The sequence below is a fragment of the Lactuca saligna genome, chromosome 2 (assembly GCF_052625555.1).
Source record: "Lactuca saligna cultivar CGN05327 chromosome 2, ASM5262555v1, whole genome shotgun sequence".
NCBI lineage: Eukaryota > Viridiplantae > Streptophyta > Magnoliopsida > Asterales > Asteraceae > Lactuca > Lactuca saligna.
The window spans coordinates 169,297,884-169,323,189 of record NC_136418.1 but is presented as its reverse complement, the minus strand read 5'-3'; the positions used below and the strand labels follow the sequence as shown (position 1 = coordinate 169,323,189).

General features: G+C 37.0%; 1 protein-coding gene and 2 pseudogenes across 8 annotated transcripts; all 3 read left to right on the top strand.

Moving 5' to 3' along the window:
• Positions 1-5,487: 5,487 nt before the first annotated feature.
• On the top strand, positions 5,488-8,605 carry LOC145032706 (protein REVEILLE 8-like). 8 transcript variants are annotated; one of them, XM_078981606.1, is made up of 9 exons: positions 5,488-5,797; positions 6,477-6,534; positions 6,671-6,794; positions 6,906-7,067; positions 7,197-7,289; positions 7,393-7,502; positions 7,783-7,842; positions 8,042-8,141; positions 8,298-8,605. In XM_078981606.1, exons 1-8 carry the CDS (start codon positions 5,628-5,630, stop codon positions 8,123-8,125), a joined length of 861 nt encoding a protein of 286 aa, XP_078837732.1. In that variant the 5' UTR covers positions 5,488-5,627; the 3' UTR covers positions 8,126-8,141; positions 8,298-8,605. The 8 variants fall into 8 exon arrangements, with proteins under 8 accessions (XP_078837732.1, XP_078837738.1, XP_078837739.1 ...); XM_078981609.1 differs by having other exon boundaries at positions 5,489-5,797; positions 7,197-7,274; XM_078981607.1 differs by having other exon boundaries at positions 5,489-5,797; positions 6,906-7,079; positions 7,197-7,274.
• An 808-nt stretch (positions 8,606-9,413) lies between these two features.
• Positions 9,414-11,811, top strand: LOC145030363 (uncharacterized; annotated as a pseudogene).
• Positions 11,812-17,438: 5,627 nt separating this feature from the next.
• Positions 17,439-18,267, top strand: LOC145029324 (ethylene-responsive transcription factor ERF026 pseudogene; annotated as a pseudogene).
• The last annotated feature ends 7,039 nt before the right edge of the window (positions 18,268-25,306 follow it).

Sequence of the window (25,306 nt, the reverse complement as noted above, 5' to 3'; positions counted from 1 at the left end):
CCTCAGTTTGGTTATTTGCATTTTACACCATTAACTTCCTTGCGGAGGGGGAGGGGAAAACATGTAGTGACATACTTGTTTCTAATTGCAAGAATAAAGAATTGGAAATGAAAAATGGCTATACACTCCCAAATACCAAAGATAAAGGTCACGAATTTTTAAGAGCGAAAAACGGCGATACACTCCCAAATACCGAAGACAAAAGTTATGAATTTTAAGAGCAAATGTGACAATTCAATATAAAAGCAGAGGTGACATTTCAATATCGTAACATAATTCAAATGTAACCATATAAATCATGGCCTTCAAAATATATTTGCTATCTACTAAGCATCTTTTTTATGTTTACAATCTGAGCACATATCAAAATATGGTTAGGCAAATGTAACCATATAAATCATGGCCTTCAAAATATATTTGCTATCTACTAACCACTTCTGACAACTTCTTGTTGTGCCGCGCAACATTAGGTCTTTTGCAACTGTTTGTTTTTTGAAAAACTTCTAATTTAAAAACTGATGCGCATGTGTTGCGTGACGCAACACTAAACCATCATCTTCAAACCACTTCTTACTTTAAATTATTTTATTCAACTTAGATTTGTTTTTTTTTTCAACACGTTTATTATTTTAATAATATTAAAAGAATATGTAAACAACTGGAGTATATTTTACATAATTTCAAATAATTTGTAACATCTTGATGATGAGGTATTTCTATTTTTAACCCTAAGAATGAAGATTATTTGCATTTTTAGCCCTTGCGTATGAGAAGTGTTGCAAAATGGCTCGTAGTGACATTTTTGTAATTATTGGGCGGAGCTCATGTACATTGGGCGTATGTGCTAGAACCTTAAACCCTAATTTTTAGGGTTTCAACTATATTTAAACATCCTTAAGTCTAAAGTATCGTCCCTTCCATCAGCGTCAAACCTCATATCTGTAACATCCATGAAATTCATGAAAAATTTAAACTTTTTAAACAACCTAAAAATCATAATTGTTTACAAAATAGTTTTCAGGATATGTCTATTATCAGAGTTTGCCCATAATCACAAAACCAAACACGAGGAGTGCACGATCACGCATTCGCCTTCCTGCAATCCTCTGAGGCACCTGAAACATAATCCAAAACTGTAAGCCCAAAGTTTAGTGAGTTCTCCCAAAAATACCAACACACAACAAATAACACATAAACAATAACAACATGAAATGGGTCCACAACATACAGACTGGATTATCCATGAGCCCACATCGTAAGTCTGGCTTGCCCTCAACCCACGACTTATGTCTGGCTTGCTCCCCGACCAGATCAGTCCTCGAACTGAATACCACTAAGCCCTCAGTATGAGTTTGGCATGCCCTTCCCGGCCCTCAGCTCGTATTTGGAATGCTCATGAGCCCTCAGTATGAGTCTGACATCCCCTTTCCGGCCCTCAGCTAATATTTGGCTTGCTCTAGGGTTTGTTGGCTACCGCACATAGCAGTACAACCTCAACCCAACCTAAACAATATGTCGACATATAATAGATAATATCATGCACTGGTAAACAAACAGTATCACAGGTAGTCCTACAAATCTACCAGACCAGTTTAACAAAACTAGTATGCATATCTATTCCATACTCAACATATCAACGAATATTAGGTTATCAAACCAATTGGCCGGCCTTGGTGCCTTTGACCTGTAAGTATAGTGAGGAAAACTCACCTCACACTGTTGAATCGCAGTTAAAGTTTCCAACTTTTGGCTCACTAAAAATCCCCGCACTATCACAACAAAATAATCATCCGATTAATAATATGATTACAACCTAAGATAGTAGTCCATCATTAGGGTAAAAGGCTACTTTACCCTTTCCCTAGCTGGGCTAAGACCCAGACCCAAATCTTGATCCAAAAGGTCTAAAACCAAGCAATCACTAAAGCCCCATAATTAGCCCAAATTTCCAAATTGGGCCCAAACTCCTACTTGGGCCTTACCCTAAAGTTCATCCCTTCACTTAGCCCAAAACACCAATACTCAGATGGTCCAGTAAGGGTCCAAGCATCTAAGCCCAAAAAGGTGGCCCAAACTTGAAGCCCAAACTCCTAAACCCTACAGACTGAGTACGCGGGGCATACCCAGCTGTACGCTCATCATACTCTGCTTTGACCAAGAAACATGTTGTTGACCAAGAAACACGCTGTTAACCATCATAGGCTCTAACACCGGCTACCTTAAGGATCACAGATGGGCGACAGGGTAGGGCAGAGCCCCCGAGGGCTCGAGGTCATGCTTCCAGCTCACTAGAGAGGAGGCCATGGCGGCACTACACGTCATTACTGGTATGTTTCTATTTATTACTCTATCATTTAGTTTTTCGGTATGCTTATGTTTATGATTCTACTAGGTACATTCTTAGTGAGTTCCTTGCCTGCTCTTATATCTTACTCTTTTAGTAGGGGTTTTGATATGACTCTTGGAGAATTGGAATGTCCGTTGCGGGTTTCTATCATCAACAAACACTTGCTTTCTACACTGAGCGTCTATTTGGGTTATGTCTTGGAGATTTTTTGGGTGCCTTATCCGATTGATTTGATTCCTATCCCCATGGGGGATATATGTGTGATAGCAGGGATGGATTGGTTGACCAAGTATGGGGTTATGATTGATTGCGAGGGTCAGTGGGTAGTGATTCAAACCCCAAGTGGGGGAGAATTGATTATTTATGGAGAGGATACCAGGATTGGGCCAACCTTTTGTTCTGCTGCCAAGGCTCGACAATATATTCAGCATGGTTGTGTAGGTTATCTTACGTATCTGCTTGATACTCAGGCTGGGAGATTGTTGGATCTATATGCTCAAGAATCATAATTAAGTGATTTTGCTAATAACATATGATACTATAGGGTCACACCTTTATCAAGTTGACACATTCTGTATATTTATTATTAATATGATTATTAATAAATAATATCAACTCTTGTATTTAATTGGGGAATAATTATTGTTTTTGTGAAAATAATAATTAACGAGAGAGTAACTAGTTATTATATCATATGGTATGATTAATAAGACATGTACAAGTGTTTTGGACACTTTGGGATACCATGTCTTAACTAGTTATTTGATGCATTTATATAAAGGAGGAAGAAGACAAATTTTTTTCTTTTTCTTATCCTTATGGATGAAAATTTAGAGGCATGAGAGGTTGTTTGTCAACCTTCATCATCTTGTTCCCCATGCTTGCTTTAGTAGCTAATACTTTATGTTTAAATAGTGGGTATGCTTTACTTTGCGTGGGAGTATTTAAAGAAGTGTCTTGTATGATTTTTTTGCTAGTTTTTGCTCCTTACTTCATGATGGTCGAAACTACTCTTCTTCCCTTCACATCTCTCTCTTTTGAAGCTAGTTTGGTGATTAAATATTCCTTGAGTTATCTCATTTAGTTCTTATTTGAGTTAAGTGCTTAAAGGCTTAAGATACCCACGATTACAAGATGGAAACTAGCATTCCAAGTGCCTTAATCTTGATGGTGGATACTTGTAGAGAAGATCATCTTCTTTGATCTTTCTATTTTCATCAATACCCCAAAACCAAGTGTCTTAATCTTGATGATGGATACTTGTCGAGTCTAGGCTCCGAGAGTCCACCACACTCATGCCAAGTCGACTCCGCATAGCCTAATATAAAAATAATGTATATAAGACTCAACACTTAGTAAAGTGTTTGTCAAACATCATTCCACCATAGTGACATGTTGATGAAAGAGGATACACAACCCACTACTAGAGAGAGAGAGGGGGGGGGGGAGAGAAAGAGACCTATAGAAAGAAAGAGAGAGAGAGACCTAGAGAAAGAAACAGAGAGGAGAGAGATGACATATTGACATTTTTACCTACTTCAATTAAATTAAATGATATTTTTTATCATTATTTTAAAACTATCTGTTTTTTATAATATATTTTTTTTTTCCAATACTATAAATATACATATCAACCTCAAATTCTTACCACACTATAACCTTCACAATATTAATTTCCTCTCTCAAGCCCTCTATGTAAGCCAAGTTTTAAGTCATGGTCAAGGTTATGTTTCAAGTGTTGTAACTTTTTATTTTATTAAGAAATTAGCAAGAAGCTAAGAAATTAGCTAATGAAAATAGCTAAACTAGCATTTTGCAACCACCAAAACCAATTTATACACCGCTTAGCCTTCCTAGCCGTAATACATAAGAAAGATTGGGAAACTATAAAATCCCATAAAACTCGATTCAACGGTTTTTCATGACTAAAAAGCTTTTGATTCCTAAAGTACCAAACAAACCAAATCAAGGTTGCACCAACTGCATCAAAGACATTGCCGAATACTAGGTGCCAACCGAGTGGAGGACAACCAATCAACCCATTCACGAAAAGATGAGCAAATTGGCATATCCAAATCCACCCACCAATCACATAAACTCCAGAGGTCAACTATCATCTCACAAGTTAAAAAGAGATGATGAAGTGTCTCGACATCCAAACTACATAACAACGAATCAATATTAATCCTTTTCATATCCAGATTTACCCGAGAAGGAATTTTGTTTAAAAACGACCTCCAAAGAAAAACATTTACTTTGATAGGGAGTAACCGATTCCACTTAGTGGAAATAATGTCGACAATCAAATTATCTAAATAACATTTTTTTTTATAAAATATATAGTTGTTTAAATTAAACGAAAAGAATCTTTTTATATGATATGTTGAACTTTTAGCGTAACAAAAATGATATGGTAGTGACGTGACTGTGAAAAAATCTAAAATGACACGGTGATAACCATGACACTACTCCTAGAATCTAATGTGTATGTAATATGTCTCACATAAAATTTTGATAAAAATTATTTGTTAGGTTGAGATTGGATATAAATTATTATCTTTAACTTTGATAAAAGTTATTTATTGGGTTGTGATTGGATATAAATTATTATCTTTACTAACTTTACGTTTAATTGTTTAATCAACAATTTTATGTATATAATGTTAGGTCGAATTTGAGGTCCAAACCCGAGCATATATATCAGACCACAAAAATGTCAAGCCATGTACAATTTTATAAACCTCCTTCCTTCCACAAAACCATCACTATGACATTGATCCGTTTGTTATAATTTCTATGGTGTATACTGTATACATATATTTATATATTATACAACAAAATTGTTTATATATTTTTTTGTATTTTACCTTTTTAATTTTTTACTCTGTAGAATTGGGCAAAAGAATATTTTTAAATAAACATTAAAGAGCAATACTACCACGAATCATTCGAGATGATTAAATATGAGAATTATAATGTGTTGTGGGTTCCTCACTGGAGACATGAATCTAATCGGTTACCAAATTGGGAATTGATTAAATTAGGGTTAAATTTGTCAAATCTATCAAAATAGAAGGTCTTAATACAAAAAATGGAAAACAAACGTCTAACAAGTGGTGCGATTAATTGAACGCGCCAGCTTCAGATCACCTGAACCACACAACATACGCACACACACAGACTGACGAGACTGCAAAACGCTGCACAGCCATCTTCCCTCTGTCTCTCTGTCTCTCCCTTTCTCTCTCTGGAATCCTCCTATGCATTCATAAGAATAGTGATGAGCAATTCGAATAAAAACTCTACGCCTTCGTCGTCGTCGTCAATGGCAGCGAATTCGACGCCGACGGACAGTTCCGGTAAGAAGGTACGGAAGCCCTATACTATTACCAAGTCCAGAGAGAGTTGGACTGAAGAAGAACACGATAAGTTCCTTGAAGCTCTTCAATTGTTAGTAATTTTGATTGTTTATTTTTTAAATATCTAAACTGAATAGCGCTTAACTTATCGATTCGATGTTGAGTTTGATCATATGATTTGAATTCGTGAAAGAGTTATCCTTATCATCTCTGTTTGATTCGATTGATTTATCTGGAGCGTGGGAGGTTTCTAGCCTTCAAGGTTTTTTGCTTTTGATTTCATCATGCTTATTGTACCTTTAGAGTACGATAATTATTAATTTTGTATAATATGGCAATAACTGATACTAGTAGTTAATGATGATGTTGATACTAAAAAATGTAAGATATCTTAATGTGTAATTCAATTTCTATAACCATTTACAATTTTACATGAAGTGTTTAACAGTAAAAATATACTTTTCGTGTGAATAAGATAGGCTAAAACAAGTAAACCTTAGTTAACCAACACAGAGAGAGATATACAAGCCACAATCTCACTAGTGATGCCATGCTTAATTACTTATGAACTCTCACCTCCTTGATAATAGGGAAAGCATGAAGGGACTAAGATAGAGAAGGAATTTAAACGGATATATAGAGTAAAATGGATTCAGAAACTCCATGATTGTGTATTTCATGTGGCTAGTCCTAATGAAGCAAGATCTATTGAAATGACGATTAGTGGTTTTAAACCTCCTTAATTATATCATTCTTTCTGTAATTCACAGATTTGATCGTGACTGGAAGAAAATCGAAGACTTTGTTGGTTCCAAGACAGTAATTCAGGTGCATATATATATATATAGAATATGAGTAACTGAAAATAAGTAGATATTTTAGCTAGATTAATTAAAAATGCAATATGTCCCTAATTAAGATTGAATTGATGCATGGTAGTAAAGTAATTAATGATATTTTTCAGATACGAAGTCATGCCCAAAAGTACTTTCTAAAGGTCCAAAAGAACGGATCAATAGCACATGTTCCACCACCTCGCCCCAAACGCAAGGCCACACATCCATATCCACAAAAAGCTCCCAAAAATGGTTTGTTCATAAGTATAACATATATTATATATATATATATATGATATGCTGTGGGTTTTATATAAATTTCAAAATCTTTTCACAATTTGACTTTAATTAATCGTGTGGCAGTTTTATTGCCACTTCAAGCATCATTGGGGTATCCATCTTCCCTGAGTGGGCTTGCATCTGGATACTCACCATGGGATCATGACACCTCCCTGCTTTTGAGCCCATCTGGTCGAATCTTACCACCACAAGATGAAATTGAATATGATCTCCATGGATATGAAGGCATGCATGCATGTTTGTAATCTCTCATCTCTTCATTGCATATATAATATATATGTATATCAGGCATGTTTATAAAATTATACTCTATAAGATAAGATATTGACACTTAGTTATTATATTGCATTTCAGCTGACACTGGATCGAAGGGGACAGGAAGGAGTAGTGGTATAGGAAGCTCAAATAGAGAAATGCCAAGTTCTGAACAAGGTTCTGTCCTCTATGGTACCCTTCTTCTTCTCCTAATATATGCATGCATGTGTCTATATATTAATTTATATATAGATGTAGGTATTTTTGTAATTAACTTTGTTATTTTTTTCTTCAGGTACACCGGATTTCTCTGAAGTTTATAGCTTTATTGGAAGTGTTTTTGATCCAGAGAGTAAAGGGCATGTGCAGAAACTGAAGGAGATGGATCCTATAAACTTTGAAACAGTGAGTCAGGATAATGATTAGATTTATACACTTATTTTTTTTTTTTGTTACTCTTAATAGCAACGTACTAATGATTTTCAACTTTTTGCTTATGTGGCATCCAACCAATGATGATGTGTGATGTGGCAATACAAATTAATGCCAAATCAGCAATAAGCAAAAAGTTGAAAGAAAATGAAAAGTGGATTGGTAGATTTATTTTAGTAACATAGATATGTTGGATTGTATATTTAACATAACAAAGATCCTTTATTAATTTGTTTTTGGTTTGAATGTTGAGGTGTTACTGTTGATGAGAAACCTGACAGTGAACTTATCAAGTCCAGACTTTGAGCCAATGGTAATTATCTATTATGTCCTTTTTCATGACCCTATATTATATACTATTGTAGTTACAAATTTATTTCTATTGGTTTGAATTGTTGTTCACGGTGAATTTACCACTGTGCCCTTGGGGTGGGTTTAGTGTAGTGTAGGTAGCATGTAATATTGTGTTAAGATGATGATGATGATGATGATGATGATGTTGATGGGTGCAGAGAAAGGTTCTGTCATCATATGATGCGAATTCCAAAAGTATAGGAGTTTCTGCATGCAATGTTTACCAAGAATCAGAGCCATAATTACTATATATATGTAGTATGTCACTTTCCTTTGAACTACACAAACTATTAATTAGTTCCTAGTTAGTTAATTATATTTATATATCTTCCTTAAACTAGAAAAGTATTTTTATATTTTTTGGATTTTTATCTTCCGTAAGTATCTAAAGCATTTTTTTTCTTGATTTAACAGAACTACAAATGAGAATGGCATGCACAAAGATCAAGAAAGTCGCATCCCAAATATCATCGCATGTGAAGATGGTCATATAACTCATATGGTTAGGGCTACGTTTTTTTTTTTTTTGGCATATGGTCCTTCTTCTTCTTGTATTTTTTTTAATGTTATGGTTTCGTGAGTTGTATATTTGTAAGAGTGGTGTTGCTACAAAAAGTGACAGAGGGAGAAGTAATCCATAGGAATAATAAATAATCAAAAGAAAAAAATTGTCTTGGCAAACCAACTTAACCGTTTTTTTAATGGAAAAGGAACTTTTGGCATACTGACTAATCATTTGCTGCAAACATACAACTTCAACTTTGGTGTCATACAAAGTGTCACCCATCCAAATGTGAAAGCTATAAAAACAGAACATGGTATGAATTTTAAGACGGTAATTGACAAGAAACATGTTATGATTTTCACAATGATCCAAAATAAATTTACATCCTCAATATGTTTTTGAGACCCTTAAGATAATAGAGGTTGTAACATGGTTGATCTCTTAAATTGCATAGTATTTTAAAATGTGACAGTTATGAACCTAAATTGATAACGATTTGTTTTCTAGATAATTATTATATTAATAATGTTATGAAATATGTTATTGCAATAATTCAATTTGTCATTAGTTTTTATTAGTGCTGTATATGTATCCAACTATACGTGATTATAGTTGGGCCTATTTTGGGCCTTTTTGTATAAGTCTATATCAAACCGTTGTAAAATTATATATATTGATGTTTAATAGAAAATGCAAGAAGAAATTATAACCTAATATGGTATCATAACTCCCCCCCAAAAAATAAATAACTCCAACACTTCTAGAATCTTGAACTTCTCACAATCATCGGTCATCATAGACCTGCTCTACATCTTTACTGGCACTAAAAAAACCCTATGAAATCACAATATAAAGACATTATTTCCCTTAACCCTTGATTTCGGACGACTTAATCATGATGCCCGAAAGAAATACTTTGAAATCTCTTGAAACCAATTGCACTGGTTTTCGTGTTCTTGGTCACATCAATGGGAGTACTTTTGTACTTTTTGTAAAAAACGTATAACGGTGGAGGTATCAATAGAATGAAACAACACCTTGCTGGAGTGACAGGTTGTCTAGGAGGTATAAAGTTTGTCATGAAAAGTTCATTGGATGATAATGCCAAAAAAACAAAAGAGAAACGTGTCGGTGTGCTTGGTGATACTGCGGGGGTTAATGTAGATAACATATATGATGTTGATGATGATGTTCAAATACTCACCCAACAATCAAGTAATCAACTCAAAAAAAAGATGGAAAGAGAAAAGCTCCTCCTACCTCTCAAACACAAACCGTGCCACCTTTTTTCACGAGGTATGCATGATCCTTCTCAACCATCGATTAAGGCAACACTACAAAGTATGAAAAGGTGGAATGATACAGATCTAGCTCTTGCTATGTGGTTTTATGATTCTTGCATACCTATGAATGACGTGAATTCTCCCATTTTCCAAATAGCAATGAGCAAAGTTGCTAGTATGGGTCATGGATACACGGGGCCTTCATATTATGCTATGTGTGTCACGTTGTTGAAAGATGCAAAACAGTCCGTACAACTTATAGTTGATTCTTATAGATGTTACTGGGCAGAAAATGGTTGTACAATTATGGGTGATGGGTGGCGGGATACAAGACACAGATCCCTTATCAATTTTATGGTGTATTGTGCAAAAGGAATCTCCTTCATTAAATCAGTTGATGCTTCAGATATTGAGAGTAATGCTCAAACATTATGCAACTTATTTAGTGAGATTGTTGAGATTGTTGGTTGTCAAAATGTCGTTCATTTAGTCACTGATAATGCTACAAACTATAAGGCTGCAGGAAGATTGTTATGTGAGAAGTATCCGTCCATTGTTTGGTCTCCTTGTGCAGCACATTGCATGAACTTGATTATGAAGGACATGTCGGAGATGCATGAAGTCGCTGATTTGGTTACACTTGCATCGAGGTTTACAGTTTTTATTTATAACCACAAATGGCCATTAAATTGGTTAAGAAAAAGACCAGGTTGGACAGAGATTATTCGTCCGGGTGCCACTCGTTTTGGTACTGCATTTATTGCATTGAAGAGTTTATGTGATCACAAACATGATTTGCAAGCTATGGTTACATCCCCAGATTATAAAAAAGTGATTAGATTAGAAAAGAAAAAAGAAGTTAAGCTTACCATATTGAATGAAAGCTTTTGGAATAATTGTGTTATCATAGTAAAAGTGATGACCCCAATGCTCAGACTCTTACGGATTTGTGAATCGGATGAGAAGCCGGCTTTAGGTATAATTTATTTTTTTATATATAGTTTTTAATGATGTTTACAAATATATTATCATTTTTATTATTTTAATTTATGTTTTTTAGGTTATGTATACAAAGGGATGTATAGGGCAAAAAAAGGAATTAATAAACTTTTTCGCAACAATAGAGAGTTGTACACCCCGTATACTAACATCATTAAAAATCGGTGGGATAGGATGTTGCATATGAGTCTTCATGCTGCTGCTTACTGGTTAAATCTAGTCTTTCAATATGATCAAGAAATTTTTTCTAAGAAACCAGAGGTGGTTGGGGGGGGGGGGGGGGGGTTATGGATATGATTGAGTATTATAGTAGTGCTGGTACTGTGGATGGTCTAACTCTCATGGACCAACTAAAGTTGTTTCGTGAGCATGAGGGTAGTTTTGGTAGAAAACTTGCTTTCGCTTCTCGTAATACTACTCGTTCAGGTAACTTTTTTTTTCAAAATATTATTAATAGTAAATTATAGTAAAAATATTAATAGTGAATTGTAGTAAAAATATTATGATATTATTTTTGTAATTTTCCATTAGATGAATGGTGGAAATTACATGGTGGAGATGCTACGGAATTGCAAAAATTTGCAGTTCGAATTTTAAGCTAAAATGCTTCTTCTTCCGGGTGTGGGAATTGGAGTGTCTTTGAGAGAATCCACACTAAAAGAAGGAATCGGTTGGAGCATCAAAGGCTTAATGATCTTGTTTATGTTCATTATAATTTGCGTTTACAAAATAGGTAATTTATACTTTCAAACTCTTTTTTCACTTTCTTTATTTATGTGTAAAAGCATATTAATATATTTTTCTAGGCTCAAGGATTACAAAAAATCTTATGATCCAATCGATTATGAAAGTATTGATAAAATTGAGTTTTGGGTGGTTGATGAAATACCAGAAGGTGAACTAAATTATAATGAATTGGAAAATATGGTTGAAGAAGAACCACCAAACTACAATGAATCAACAATGGTTGAACCCCAAGCTTCTCAAGGTCAGTATTTTATGTTATTTTATCAATATTTTGTTATTCTTCTATTTGAGTCTAAGTTTTCCTAAAACTAAATTTGTATTTCATATTGAAGATGATGAAGAAGATGATGATGAAGTTGCATTAGAAGAAATTGATATGGATTCCTTTAGATGAAAATTAAGTTGTGATTGAAGTTTGTATTTTGATACATACCATGGTATTTTGATGTTTATGTTGTGAACTTTGTTTTTTTTTTTAAGAATATAATCATGATTTGGAGAATTATGTTTATGGCACTTTGTATGTTTGGTACTTTTATCTAATTTTGAAAACTTATGTTTGTTGGTATTTTTGGTTTAAAGTTTATTTTTATATTTTTTGGAATATTTTAAAATTTTAAATACAATAATAATGTAATAAAGACATCACCCGGTTCATCTGGTTTTTTGGACCAGTCCGATCGGTTGAACCGGTTGACCCATCGACCCGGTATGGCGGCCGGTTCGATGTCCGGTCCGATTTTCAAAACCTTGATCATGGTATTCATAATTTTATACCATTATCATACCAAGATTATTCAATTGGTACGGTACTACCAACCAAACATGTTGGCTACCAAATATGTTGACTAACAACCTTCTTACTTCGGTTGGTAGCATGTTGGGTGGTTTTCCGTGGTACAATTTGGACAGCCCTACCTCTAATGCCTAGTTTTCTTGTAGTGATTATATTCATACATCATTACTAATGTACCCCTGATTAGACGAGCCTGGCCCTATACACACATATCCACACACACCACGATAAAGATACATCTATACATCTAGTTAGTACTGAGAGTATAAATAGACAAAATTGCAAAAATAGTCTTTGTTCTTGGCAAAATTATGTGGATTTATTCTAAAAAAATTGGTGGTGCACAAATGGTCTAAAATTGGATCTTTTTATTAGTTTTGGTTCCTATATACTTAAAAAACAATGCCCTTATAATTTATATTTTTTTAATTGCTGAAATACATAAATTAATTTACTTATTATTTTTTAACTAAAAACATAAAAAAATGCCCATCCATCCCATTTCTCTTTCCATCTCTCCGAAAAAACACACACACACTCAAGAAACATATCATCACTAATGGTTGCCACCATCACCACCATTTTCCACCACCGACTGCTACTACCATCCGCTATCATCACCATCGACTGCCATAACACTCAACCAAAATCGTCAAAACCTACCCTTACCCGATCGGAATCTGTAAAACATTGCAATTGATTTTTGCCTCAAGACAAACCTAATGGAAAACGGGAAGGTTCTGTAAGTCAATGATGATGGTGAGGACTTCTGTAACGCCCTGTTCTAAAATATTCGTTTATGGAGTTTCAGAGGCTAAGTCCAAGGGCATTTTAGTCCTTCATTAAATTTAGATTTATTGTTTGAGAAGTTTTCGGGCCGGGTTGTGTTGTTAGAAACGTAGGGTTTCTCGTCACCTTTCCGTGGATATAAAGTTCATCAGAATCGGATATAGAATGAAGGAGTTATGATACTTTGAAGATTTGGCAAGAATGGCCTTTATAGAGAAAAGTTTGCATAGAAGACGATTCATGCATGTTGGGGTGCGTGTGTTTAGCTGAGTACGCCCAACGTAAAGGGGCAAAAGATCGCGGGTCTTATAGGCATACGCCCGACGTACGGGAGTTACGCCCAGCGTATGCTAACAGCTTAAAAACCCTAATTCTTAAACAAGCATTATATAAAGGACATTATAGCTCCAACCCTAGCCCCCATATCAGCCTCCCCAACCTCATAGGAAACCCTAGAACATCCCTATCTTCATTTTATGAGATCTTGACCTTGGAGAACCCATTTTGGTGGATTAAAGCTTAGAAGCAAAGAGAAGAAGGTTGGCAAGGAGGAACCTTTGAAGCTAGAGCTTGTAGATCTGGGATAAGTGGTTCATTTTGGACCTCTGCACGGTAAAAAGTCTTGAGCTTGATGATTAACCTCTTAGATCTCCTTAGTACAAGTTTATGGACCTTTTTGGTCCCAAGATTGAGACTTTATGACTTAAGCTCGTTTCCAAGACCAGGGTTGCCTCCCTTAGAGTCATATGAGTCCCATAAGCAGTAAAGTTTCGATCTTTATGGTCCCAATGAGTTCATGCATGAGTTAAGACCTTCTTTCATGGAATTAGAACATGGGTTTTGGAGTTGGGACTTATGTAAGTCATGGAAGCCATAAAGCAAGCAACTTTATGGATTAGGGAATAGAATAAGACCTAGATCTAAGTTTATGGCTCTTGAGTCGGGGTATTAAGTGCTTAATGGAAAGTGTCTTAACAGAATGAGTACGCTGAGCGTAATTACAGGTACCCCCCACGTACTCTCTAGCAGGCCAGTACGCTAAGCGTACATTAGAGTACGCCCCGCGTAACGCAGTCAGTTGGGCTTATTGCATTTTGGGCCTCGGTGTGGGCTGAGTTGAGACTTAGGTTCCTTGGGCCTTATTGGGCCATCAAAATTCAGTTTCTAAGGATCAAGGATTTAGCATTGGGCTTGAGTAAGGTCCAATAAAGGGCTTTGGGCCCAATAGAGCAAATTGGGCCATGAGTGGGCCTTTAGTGGGGCCATGGATGGGCTTAGAAGGAATTGAGGGTTTTTGGGTCATGTTGTGACCATGCCATAATAGGGGTAAAATGGTCATTTTACCCATAGGAGAATCCCTATTATGATTTAGTATTTTATTTCCCATGATAGCTGGGAAGCACTCGGAGCAACAGTCGGGGATTTCTCATTCAGGAGTCAGTAGTCAGCATCACAAGGTGAGTTTCCTTCCAGTAGGAACGGGTCTAAGGCCATAATGTCGGCATGTTTAGTTAGCAGTAGTTTCTAGACTTCGGTCCGATGCAGTAGTTAGTATGTTTGATGCCTTCGTAGCTCAGACAGGATTTATGTGTTATGTGTTCCGGGCTACGACCCGATGTAGTATGCAATATATGTGTGTTCAGGCTAGTTGATATGATTATGTTATGCTTTGTTCGGTTAGTTCCGGACTTCGGTCCGATGCAGTTAGTCCGGACTCAGGTCCGATGCAGGAGACAAGGTCCCAATCAGTTTTCAGACTTCGGTTTGATGCAGGGGCAAGGCCCCAGTTAGACCAGACTACGGTCCGATACAGGGGACCAGATCCCAGTCAGTTTCCGGAATTCGGTCCGATGTAGGGGGCAAGGTCCCAGTTAGTCCGGACCTCGGTCTGATGCAGTGGGCAAGGTCCAATATGTGCTTTATATGTTATTGTATGGTATGTGGTAGATTGGGGGAGCTCACTAATCTTTGGGCTTACGGTTTCAGTTTTTGGTTTCAGGTACTCAGTTTTCAAAAGAGGAGCTCGGCGAGGTTGCAGTGCACACACCATAGTTAGTTAGCCTGGGAGTGTTTTACTCTGATAATGAGATTATGTTTTGAATTAAAACTCGAAAATTATGTTATGACTTATGATACGGTTTTTATAAATATGGCTTCAGTAATGTTTTAAAAGAAATTTCCAGTCGTGATTTTGGGTCGTTACAACTTCACAGTTTGTATCAATTCAAATTGGAGGATATTTAGTAAGGAGGGTTGAGTTAAAATGGGTTCTTGTGAAAAGGCATAATTTTCTTCAATTGCCATCGATTTACCTGCAAATTGAGTTCAACTTCATCCATTTTGTTGAATTTGTGGTTGTGATTGAGTAAAAATTGTATGGTAATCGTGAACATTTTTAAAAGCCAAATCAAAGTCGGATTTCTCATGGCACATCCATCACAACTGTTGAAGCAGGAGCAGCCACGTAAACCCCATAACCTAGAGATGAAGAAGCAAACCTAAACGAAGACGTTCTCTCCAAATCATGTGCCGAATAAACATCCTGTACATAAGTATTACATTGGAATTTGTGCAAATTATACCCTTTTAATCAACATCCTTTTTCGCCCGAATAAGGACCTCGTCTTCCAGAGCTCTCAGGAACATAGTTGTTGAATGTTATGGAGACGACACAGATGAGAGGGGGAGTGGGAGACGAGACAAGCTAGACTTCCCTCAAACCATCATCGTCACTGCCAAACTCTGACTTTAGGGAAATCGATATAACCTTCATTCCATTGTCGAGTATGCATTCAACCCAAACCCTAGGTTCCGATTTTGGGGAAATCGATCTAACCTTCATTACCAGTTGAATTGGTATCTGATGAAGATGATGATGAAGCATGAAGATGGTAAACAACCGCATTGATGTGGATCTCGGTTGTTGAGATGGTGCCACAAGGTTGATGATGGTGGGTTTTAGGGTAAGATTCAGATTGAGAAGACATTGACTCAAGAAGCGAGTGAAATTGGATTTCTTTTTGGTTTTTTAATTTAAAAAAATATGAAAGTAAATAAAATAAAGTTTAAAAAAAAAACTATTTTAGAGGGTATATTGATCATTTTAGGTTAGGTATGGACCTAAATCACAGCAAAATGTGAATCATAGAGATTCAAACAACACAAAATATCCGAGACCAAATTGTTTGAATCAAAACCGCAAAAAATTACCAACCACGGAAATCATTTTTACAATTTTGTGGTATGAATGAATAATATAAACACCCATTATAAAATGAAAAAACAAACAATAATTCACGTAGGGCCACTTAAGCACCACATTATGCTAAAGTGTATCTAATATTCCATGTAAAGGAAAATCAGTTTCACAACCTACAAACCAGTTAAAATGATACAACTAACAATTTAAAACAATTTTTTTAAACATTTTTTTTATAAACGATAAATACAAATATTATAATCTATTCCTAAACTAACTCCTAATTACACCTGTGGCTATGATTTAGAATACAAATTCAAATTTTACTACTAACCAAATGAGTAAACAAATAGTAGCTCGTTGGGTAAGATAGATAATATTTTTTTAATTCGATTGCTTCAAACATTTTTAACATATATAATCATTTCTATTTTTTTTAATTCTCCCACGAAAATCATTTCAAATATGTTTTCTTATGACTTAGCCGGTGAGCCAGAAAACACAATTAAGTATATTACTTAAAGTATGGGCTTTTTAAAAATATATTTGATTTAAATTATCAAACTAGTCTTGAAAGCCTTGATTGTTGTTATTTTTGTAGCTTAGTTTTGTTAAACTGCATTTTAGATTTAGTTGTGCCAATTAAAGGGGGTAAAGTATCAAAATAGCTAGCTTGAAGTTGTGGATTAAGGGCCAACATTTGAAGTCAGAACTGAGACACAAGCAAAGCAGGCAGTCTCTTTCTTGGGTTAGCTTTCACCCATATTTTGTGTTAAGTTTCAATTCATTTTAACACACGATCTCTCAAATACCCACAAACCCTAAATCTTTTACAAAAACCTAGCCGCCACCTAACGACCTGCTATCTCCGGCCTTCCGCCTATGTCCGCCGGAGTTTCTGTTAGGTTGGTTCTAATCTTTTCTTCTTTTAGATTCGCCCTAATCTTTCCTTCGTTCCATGGACTAAGATGCTTATTTTTATGATAAAAGGTGTTAGTACTTAGTAATACTACTTTTATATAATAGAGGGTGACGTTGAAATATTCTGGAAAAACATTTTCTTTCAGAAACTTTTGTCGTTTCTATAAATACGGCGTCCGCGAACTCGCCACGCTCCGCAATACGTCTCCAGGGAATAAAGATTCACGGCTGCCACTTGCGGATGGATCGACCGCCACCAGAATCTATAAAAGTATAAAACCACCCGATTCATCAAACCCTGTCACACACACGGACACCGAAGCATATAACATTGCATGGCTAATCGTCGACCTCCCAACTCCTCCGGTTTCCAGCAGCCCCGAAATGATACCTCCGGTCGCCACCCTGTTTACCGTGGTATCCGTTTGCGAGCTGGAAAATGGGTTTCTGAAATTCGTGAACCGAACCAGACCAAACGCATATGGCTTGGCACGTATGCCACACCGGAAATGGCAGCCGCTGCTTATGACGTGGCTGCATTGGCACTCAAAGGTAGGAATGTACTTCTAAACTTTCCGGACTCTGTTATTTCAAGTACACTTCCGGAGTGTCCAACTGCTGATGACATCCGTGCAGCAGCTGCGAGAGCAGCTGCCGCTCGAGCACCGGGGTATGGGTATGAAACTGGTGGTGGAAGCATTACAAGTACAGCCCCTACTGGTGCATATATGGGCGATGAACATGAACCCAATCTGTGGTCTGACATGGCAGAGGGAATGCTGATAAGTCCTCCGAGGATGGATTCCAGTCCACCGGATGATGGAACTGATCATTCCGGTGGAGGCAATCTTTGGAATTACTGAAACCAAGCTTGCTAACAACCGGTATATACATGAAATATGAATCGCTAAATGTTTCTCAGACTTTATTTTATGTTGTTTTCGTGTGCTTTTTTTTTTTAATTCCAAAAGCTTCGGTTGGTAAAAAAAAAGCCACGAAGGTATCGGAGTATTCTGGGTTAGTGTCACGCACCAGTGATATGTAAGCGTTGCACCGTCTATTTTTAACTTGTAAACAAATAACCTATACGGCCTACAGGTTGTGACTTTTATATTATAATAAAAATAAATACCGGTTGATTTGAAGGGTTTTTTTTTTTTTTTTTTTTTTTTTTTTTTAAATATAGTTATAACCACCAGTCTACCACTTATGTTTCAAGTAAAGACTTTAGTCCATATCTCTCAACAAGAAATAACAATGGAGAATGAACCTGTGTATGATTGATAAGGAAGATACGGATGAGGTTGATTTAAAGCAAAGGGGAGGTGGTGAATGCTGATTATATTTATATCGATGTTGAGATGGATGAGTATAAAGATATTCTTACAAGAATGTATCGGGATACTTTAAAAGGGAAATTTTATGTGATTTTTACGGAAAGAAGATGCAACAATTTGCAGGAAAATGAGTTTTATTGTTCTCAAAAGTCAAACTACTCATTTTTATTCACATATGGGTAGTCTTTTATATTTTATTTGCTAAAATGTAAAAAGAAGGCATTAGGCAGGCGAGACTAGCAATTGTGATTTTTTTTATTGTTACCTTTATATTTTATATTTATCATGACAAGTTTTAGCATGGCGGTTCATTTTGTTGACATGACTATCAGTCACTCAGTGTGAAACATAGTTCTAATCACTATAATTAAAGTTGATAATACAATCTAATGTTTGTTAAAAGAAATTATGTTTATGTGGAGTGTTACTTGGATAGTTAAAAAGTTGCACTCTGATACTTTCATGTTTCTGGTTCTCATTCCGAACTCTTTCTATTTGTGCCTCTCTAATCAAACCCAAAACCCAAAAGCGGAAAATCAACATATATCCTCAATTCCTCATACATGCCTCTCCAACTAAAGATCCAGCCGACTTGCGGCTCAAAACATCCGCTACCACATACGCTTTATCCGGATAGTAAAGGATCTCGCAGTCATAATCCTTGACCGTGTCCAGCCACATGCGTTGTCTCATGTGTAAGTTCGGTTGGTCCATAAAATATCTCAAACTTTTGTGATCCGTGTAAACAATACAGCGGACCCCATAAAGATAATGTCTCCAAATTTTGAGGTCAAACACTACTGCCCCCAATTGTCACACCCCCAAACCGGGAACGACGGCAACGTCTGGGGGTAGGTGACTTCATGTTACAGTATCATAACAATTGAATAATAGAGATCAAAGTATTACAAACATCGTATTGATAATTTATAATTACATTTGTATTCAAATCATTGTTTATTTGACCCTAAATACATATAGCAAAAATTATAAGACGTGACACTGTTGCACCCTATATTCAAAAACCTTTGTGGGTCACTGTTTACTGATTTTCCAAGAATACAAGTGGTTTTGAAAAGTATCAATAATTAAATTGTTGAGTTCATAAGAGTTTGTATGAGGATTTGTAAACCTTTCCTTATAAAATGATAGTGTTTAGTTCCAGAAAATCTAATATTTTCCTTAATAGTGGGTTTTCGTTTTAAAAATCCTGAAAAGTACAACTATTTTCATACTAAAAATAGTAATATGTACTTTTATTATTATTATATAAAATCATTTGAATAAAAGTTTCCTGTAAACTAAATGTGTCGTTGTTTCCCATGTGAGTTCTTATAACCGTACTATGACCTGATATGCCTACTGCGACGTTCTTCAAGCGTCAGAATGTTAATGACATTTGTCACCCCATACCTACCAGTCTAACTGTAGCTAATAGTTAGGGTGTGGGATTGTCAGTCCCATATAGTTCCATACACAAGTGTCACGCTCTCTTACGGGAGATTCTGGTTATAATTCAGGACTTTAGTATGTACCCTGGTAAGTACGGTGAAGACAAATGTCACATAAATAATTGTCCCAACGAGTTCACATCTAGTGTAATGAAAATCCTTTTTCTTGTAAATGCAAGTATTACCCTTCCACAGAGGTTACGTAGTGTAAAAATAATTATATTTTTAAATAATTATTTCTTTGTCCCAAATGGGTAAAATAGTGTGAATGCCTTAAAAACTATATCTATTATAGTTTATAAAAATTATTTCGCTAAAATAATGAATCCTTTATGTGTACCATTATATATATATATATATATATATATATATATATATATATATATATATATATATATATATAAACTATTGTATTTGTGATTATTTTTCATGGCTTTATGTTTTTAGCAAAACATTGTATGAAAAGTTCACGAGTTTTGACGCAAAACTATTTATGAATTTTGCACCTTTGTATAAACGGTAGGAAAATGTATTTTAACCATTTCGTATTTTTAACACAATATTTTTTGTGTTTTACTCGTATTCCCCTCCCCCCCCCCCCCCCCCCAAGTCATTGAAAATCTCAAAAAATGTGGGGTATGAACTCATCTCGAGTGTGTTCTTGGCAGGATAACGAAGTGATGGTGGTGATGTTCAAGTTAGAACACTTGAAGGTGACTGTAACCTAATAGTTTCTAACACATAATAATGTGTGTAAATTAGATGACTAATGTAATATCCCAACTTTCAAGACCAAAAATTTTATTTTTATATAATGACTTGGAAAAACAATTATAACAAAACATCATCAAGTCACATCATTTCATAAAACCATAGTCACATATCTTAAAACCATATCATAAAATAGTAACAATGTCAAAGTACAATTCCAAGAATCTCATAATGTGGAAATCATGTGTGTGTGATGCGCTGCTACCGTGTCGGCTCCTTCCCCTTCAATGAAGAGGTACTTGAAAACAAAACTGAAAATTATAAGCAGAAAGATTAGTAAGTTCCCCCATCATACCACATACCACACATAACACATACTGTCAGGCATATCTGGGTGCCCGACCCACCCTGCTGAGCATCTCGGGGTGCTCAACCTACCCCTGTTAAGCATACTGGGGTGCTTAACCTACCCCTATCAGACATACCGGGGTGTCCAACCTACTCTTCCTGTTTATCTCAACCGGTTACGGGGACTATTTCACCCCCACTACCACCACATAAAAACATAACATAATCATACTATCAGGCATACCGGGGTGCCTAACTTATCCATTGTCCCTATCGACCGGATATGGGGACTATTCCCCTTACTACCACTATCACATAACATCATATCATACTATCACGAAAAACATAACAGATAGTGGCAATCCAGACAATCATTCACAGTTTCTCCTACTAGTGGGTTGACATTATGGCCTTAGACCCACTTCTATTGGAAGGTAACTCACCTCAGTTTCGTGTAGTGTCTAAACTATCCTCGGTGATGGGATCAACTCCTCTCAAACTCCTACACATAACAATCTTCCTTAATTAACTTTTCATTATGGAACTTCAATCCTATTCGTCAAGTCTTTCAAGAACTCATCGAGTCCCCTCCTACATAGTCGGGACTTTTACTCCTAACTCATCGAGTTCTCCTTCATACAGAATTGGGACCTTTTTCTCATGACTCGCTGAGTTCATCCTTGAACTCGTCGGGTCCTACTTCATATAAGTTGGATGTTTAGCCCTTGACTCATCGAGTTCTTCCTTGAACTCGTCGAGTTCTTCTTCATATCAATCGGAACATTTGCCTTCAACTCGCCGAGTTCATCCTAGAACTCGTCAAGTTCTTTGATCTTTAAGTCCATGATCACGTCCATCTTGCTGAGTCCTCTTCTAGACTCGACCGGGTTGCTTGAAAACAGAAAAGGTTGGGGAACCATGACCCGACTCGCCTAGTCCTATGAACGACTCGTCGAGTCCCCCAAAGTCCAAGTCCATCCAGTCGATTTCAGTTGGGCTATTTGCATCCAAAGCATAGATCTGACCTCCTAGGGTCAATGTAACACGTAAAGTTACAAAATTTACGTGCATGCATGGGTGTTATGAAGCTAGAACATCAAAACTAAGCTATACATGAGTTCTAATTCATGGGATAGGGCCATAGCTCAATAAAGGTGGCAACTTTAAGCTTCTTGAGCTCAGATGTTCCCAGATCTAAAGTCATTACTCTAATATGCACTCAAATCCCGAAAGTGACTTAGAAATGGCCAAAGAATGACAATATGCAAGCCCTAAAGAAGTTCTAAGTGATGGAAAGCCATGGTTTAAGCTTTTTACCTCAAACAAGCTACAAATGCAACCCAAGCTCTGGATCTACTGCCTTCTTCATGAATCTTTAAGCCTTACCTTCCTTCTCCAAGCTTCAAATCACTAAAATGACTCAAATTAGCTCAAGAACACTCACAAGTTGATTAGGGTTTCGTGAATAAGGTCTGAAGGTGATGGAGGTTGGAGTTGAGGCCATATAAGGTGTTTAAATAGGATGCAAACCCTGAAAATTAGTGTTTCACTATGGCAGACCTACTCGTCGAGTACACTCTTTCACCCGCGACCAAGATATGTCCCTACTCGACGAGTTTGGGGCCACCAAGTCGTCGAGTCCTAGTATAAAAATTCAAAAGTTCATATTTAAAATATGTACTGGGAACCGAGAGTTACAAATCTACCCCACTTATTTTAGACTTCATCCTCAAAGTCTGCTGCTGCATCCAGAAAAAGCTCGGGGTAGTGCTCTCTCATCTCGTTATCCGGCTCCCAAGTCCATTCTGAGCCCTTGCGGTGCTACCATTACACCTTCACTGTAACATCCCGTTTAAAATGGAATAATTAAATAATAAACTTGGAACCCCGAGAAGTAATTTTACTATTGTTTTATATTATTATTGCCCAAATCAAATAATAATTAGTGGGGTGTTGGTTTCAGGGTGCCAAACGATATACTTTTGATTTTCGAGGGTTAAAGTGTAAGTCTAGGACTTATTTTGTAAGGATTTTAGAAGGCAGGGCGTCATGGGTAACTTTTGGACTCGTTCTAGAAGGATTTATAAGACCTTGGGTATAAAGGGTAAATTATGAACTTCATTTGAAAAAAAATTTGTAAAGGAGGGGCCATTTAGTAACATTTGGACTTGATTTGTAAGAAAAGACGAGAATGAGGGACTATTTGAGTCATTATGGGCAATCTTTATATGGGACATGTATATAACCTAAAACTCGTCACCCACTAAACCCTCACCCTAATCGGGTGTTAGCCGCCACCTTCTCCACCCTTGTCCTTCCAGCCGCCACTACCCCCTTCTTCCTTCGATCTCCGACATCGCAACTTCCTCTTCTGTCGAGTCCCAACCCGTCTTTGCTGGAGTCATCGAGTACCACCTCCACAGCCCATGTCGGCCGTGACGTCGTGAATGGTCGGAGAAAAGTCCACCAGGAGAAAAGGCACCACTGTTACATCACTTTTCCGGTAATGGCGCCACCCCTTACCTATTCATCTCACTCTTCTATTTCCTTACTCCACTATTAACCACCACTACCCATTTTTCGTTGAAGGCCAAGCTATCACCGGGAACGCCTTTCTGCCACCGTGAAATGGTGGTTGAGCTCATGGATTCGTGAAGTTTTTGCGTGTATGTGTTGCTATAACAAGGTGAAAATGCGGGCATGTGAGTTTCTAATGAGGGTAAGTCGTGAAGGACCACCATGGCGGCCAACCATTGTGGTTGCCACCGTCAGCACCGTTTACAAGCAGAATACGTGTGGGTGTGTTCTTCTGTTAGTGTGTGTGTGTGGCTGTCTTATCCGGAATCACAAGAGGGCTACCACCACCACCGTGAGGTGGTAGCTGCCACCATATACCACCATCGGCCACCACAAGGGTGGTTGCGTATGTGTGTGTTTATCAATTAGTGTGTGTGTTATTTTCATGACTAAAGCATTGTAACATGTAATTAGAGATAAGAATAATGATAAGAAAAAGCAAACCACCATCGTGAGGTGGTGGCTGCCGCCACCAACCGCCGTGTTGGGTGGTGGTGTGCCTGGTTTGCGTTTTGACTCGTTTGGGATACTTAGAAAGAACAGGCCTGACGAAACCCTAGTCGGCCCAATGAAACCCTAATGGGCCCAATGAAGTCCTAATTAACCTAAAAGCCCAACCATGTGATTAATGGGTTAGTATTGGATAGGAAACCCTAATTTGGGTTTGGAAAACCCTAATGGCATAAAACCGTATTGGGAATTTACTGAGACACACACAAGAATTATTTAATAAACTTAAAATATTAAATAATAATCATCGACAATTCAACCTAAGGCAATATTGGACTTAATGGATTAAGTCCTTAATGGGTTAAGTAAGAAACACTTAACCCTAATCGTCAATTTATGTGAAAACCTAAATTTCACTTGGGCCTTGATTTGGGCCTTCCTATTGGGCCTTGGTGGTTGGACTATTGATGGGATATCCAATAACAAGTAAATGGACCAAAATAATTGGATGAGTTTTAGGGTAAGGCCCATGTGAAGGACTTGGCCCAATTTGGAAAATTGGTCCATAGGTGGTCCATAACTGGGCTTGATGATTATGTGATATTAGGCCATGGGAATACCAATAGGTTGGACTAGAGCAATTGGATAGGCCTTAAGGAGAGACCATGTAGAGGTCTGGGCCCAATTTGGAAAATTGGGCCATATGTTGGGTTGTGGCCCATTACTTGACTATTAGGCCTTTGGAGTGTGAGTTGGACCTTGGGCTTGGAACCTAATTATTAATTAAGTATTGTTTAATATTGGTAGTTCGGGAATCGGTCAACCAGCAACTGGAGTTTCATCCGCAGGACTTCAATAGTGCCAGGTAAGTTATCCTCACTATACTAGGGGGGTCTAAGGCACCGATGTTGGCCCATTGGATATGATATCCTAGCAGTTAGTAGTATGTTAAGTATGAGTTAGTGTTGCATGCTACTTGTTATGCCAGTAAGGTAGATCTATAGGACTACATGTGTTATTATGTGATTATATGTATGTGCATCAGTTGTGTTATATGTCGACATATTATGTGGGATGGGTTGAGGTGATGCTGCTCCTTGCAGTAACCAACAAACCCGGGAGCATTCCAGATACGAGCTAAGGGCCAGGTGGGGCATGCCAGACTCATATTGTGGGCTCGAGAGCATTCCAAATACGAGCTGAGGGAGACTCGTACTGTGGGCTCGGGAGCATTCCAAATAGGAGCTAAAGGAGACTCGTATTATGGGCTCGGTGGCAATCAAGATGTGAGTTATGGGCCCGGAAGGCAA

Excerpts from the sequence above, each read along its gene's own strand:
- LOC145032706 (XM_078981605.1), top strand. The coding sequence starts at position 5,628 with ATGAGCAATTCGAATAAAAACTCTACGCCTTCGTCGTCGTCGTCAATG. Across the intron at positions 5,798-6,476 it reads TTCCTTGAAGCTCTTCAATT|ATTTGATCGTGACTGGAAGA; the intron begins GTTAGTAATTTT and ends TGTAATTCACAG. Across the intron at positions 7,290-7,392 it reads ACAAGGTTCTGTCCTCTATG|GTACACCGGATTTCTCTGAA; the intron begins GTACCCTTCTTC and ends TTTTTTCTTCAG.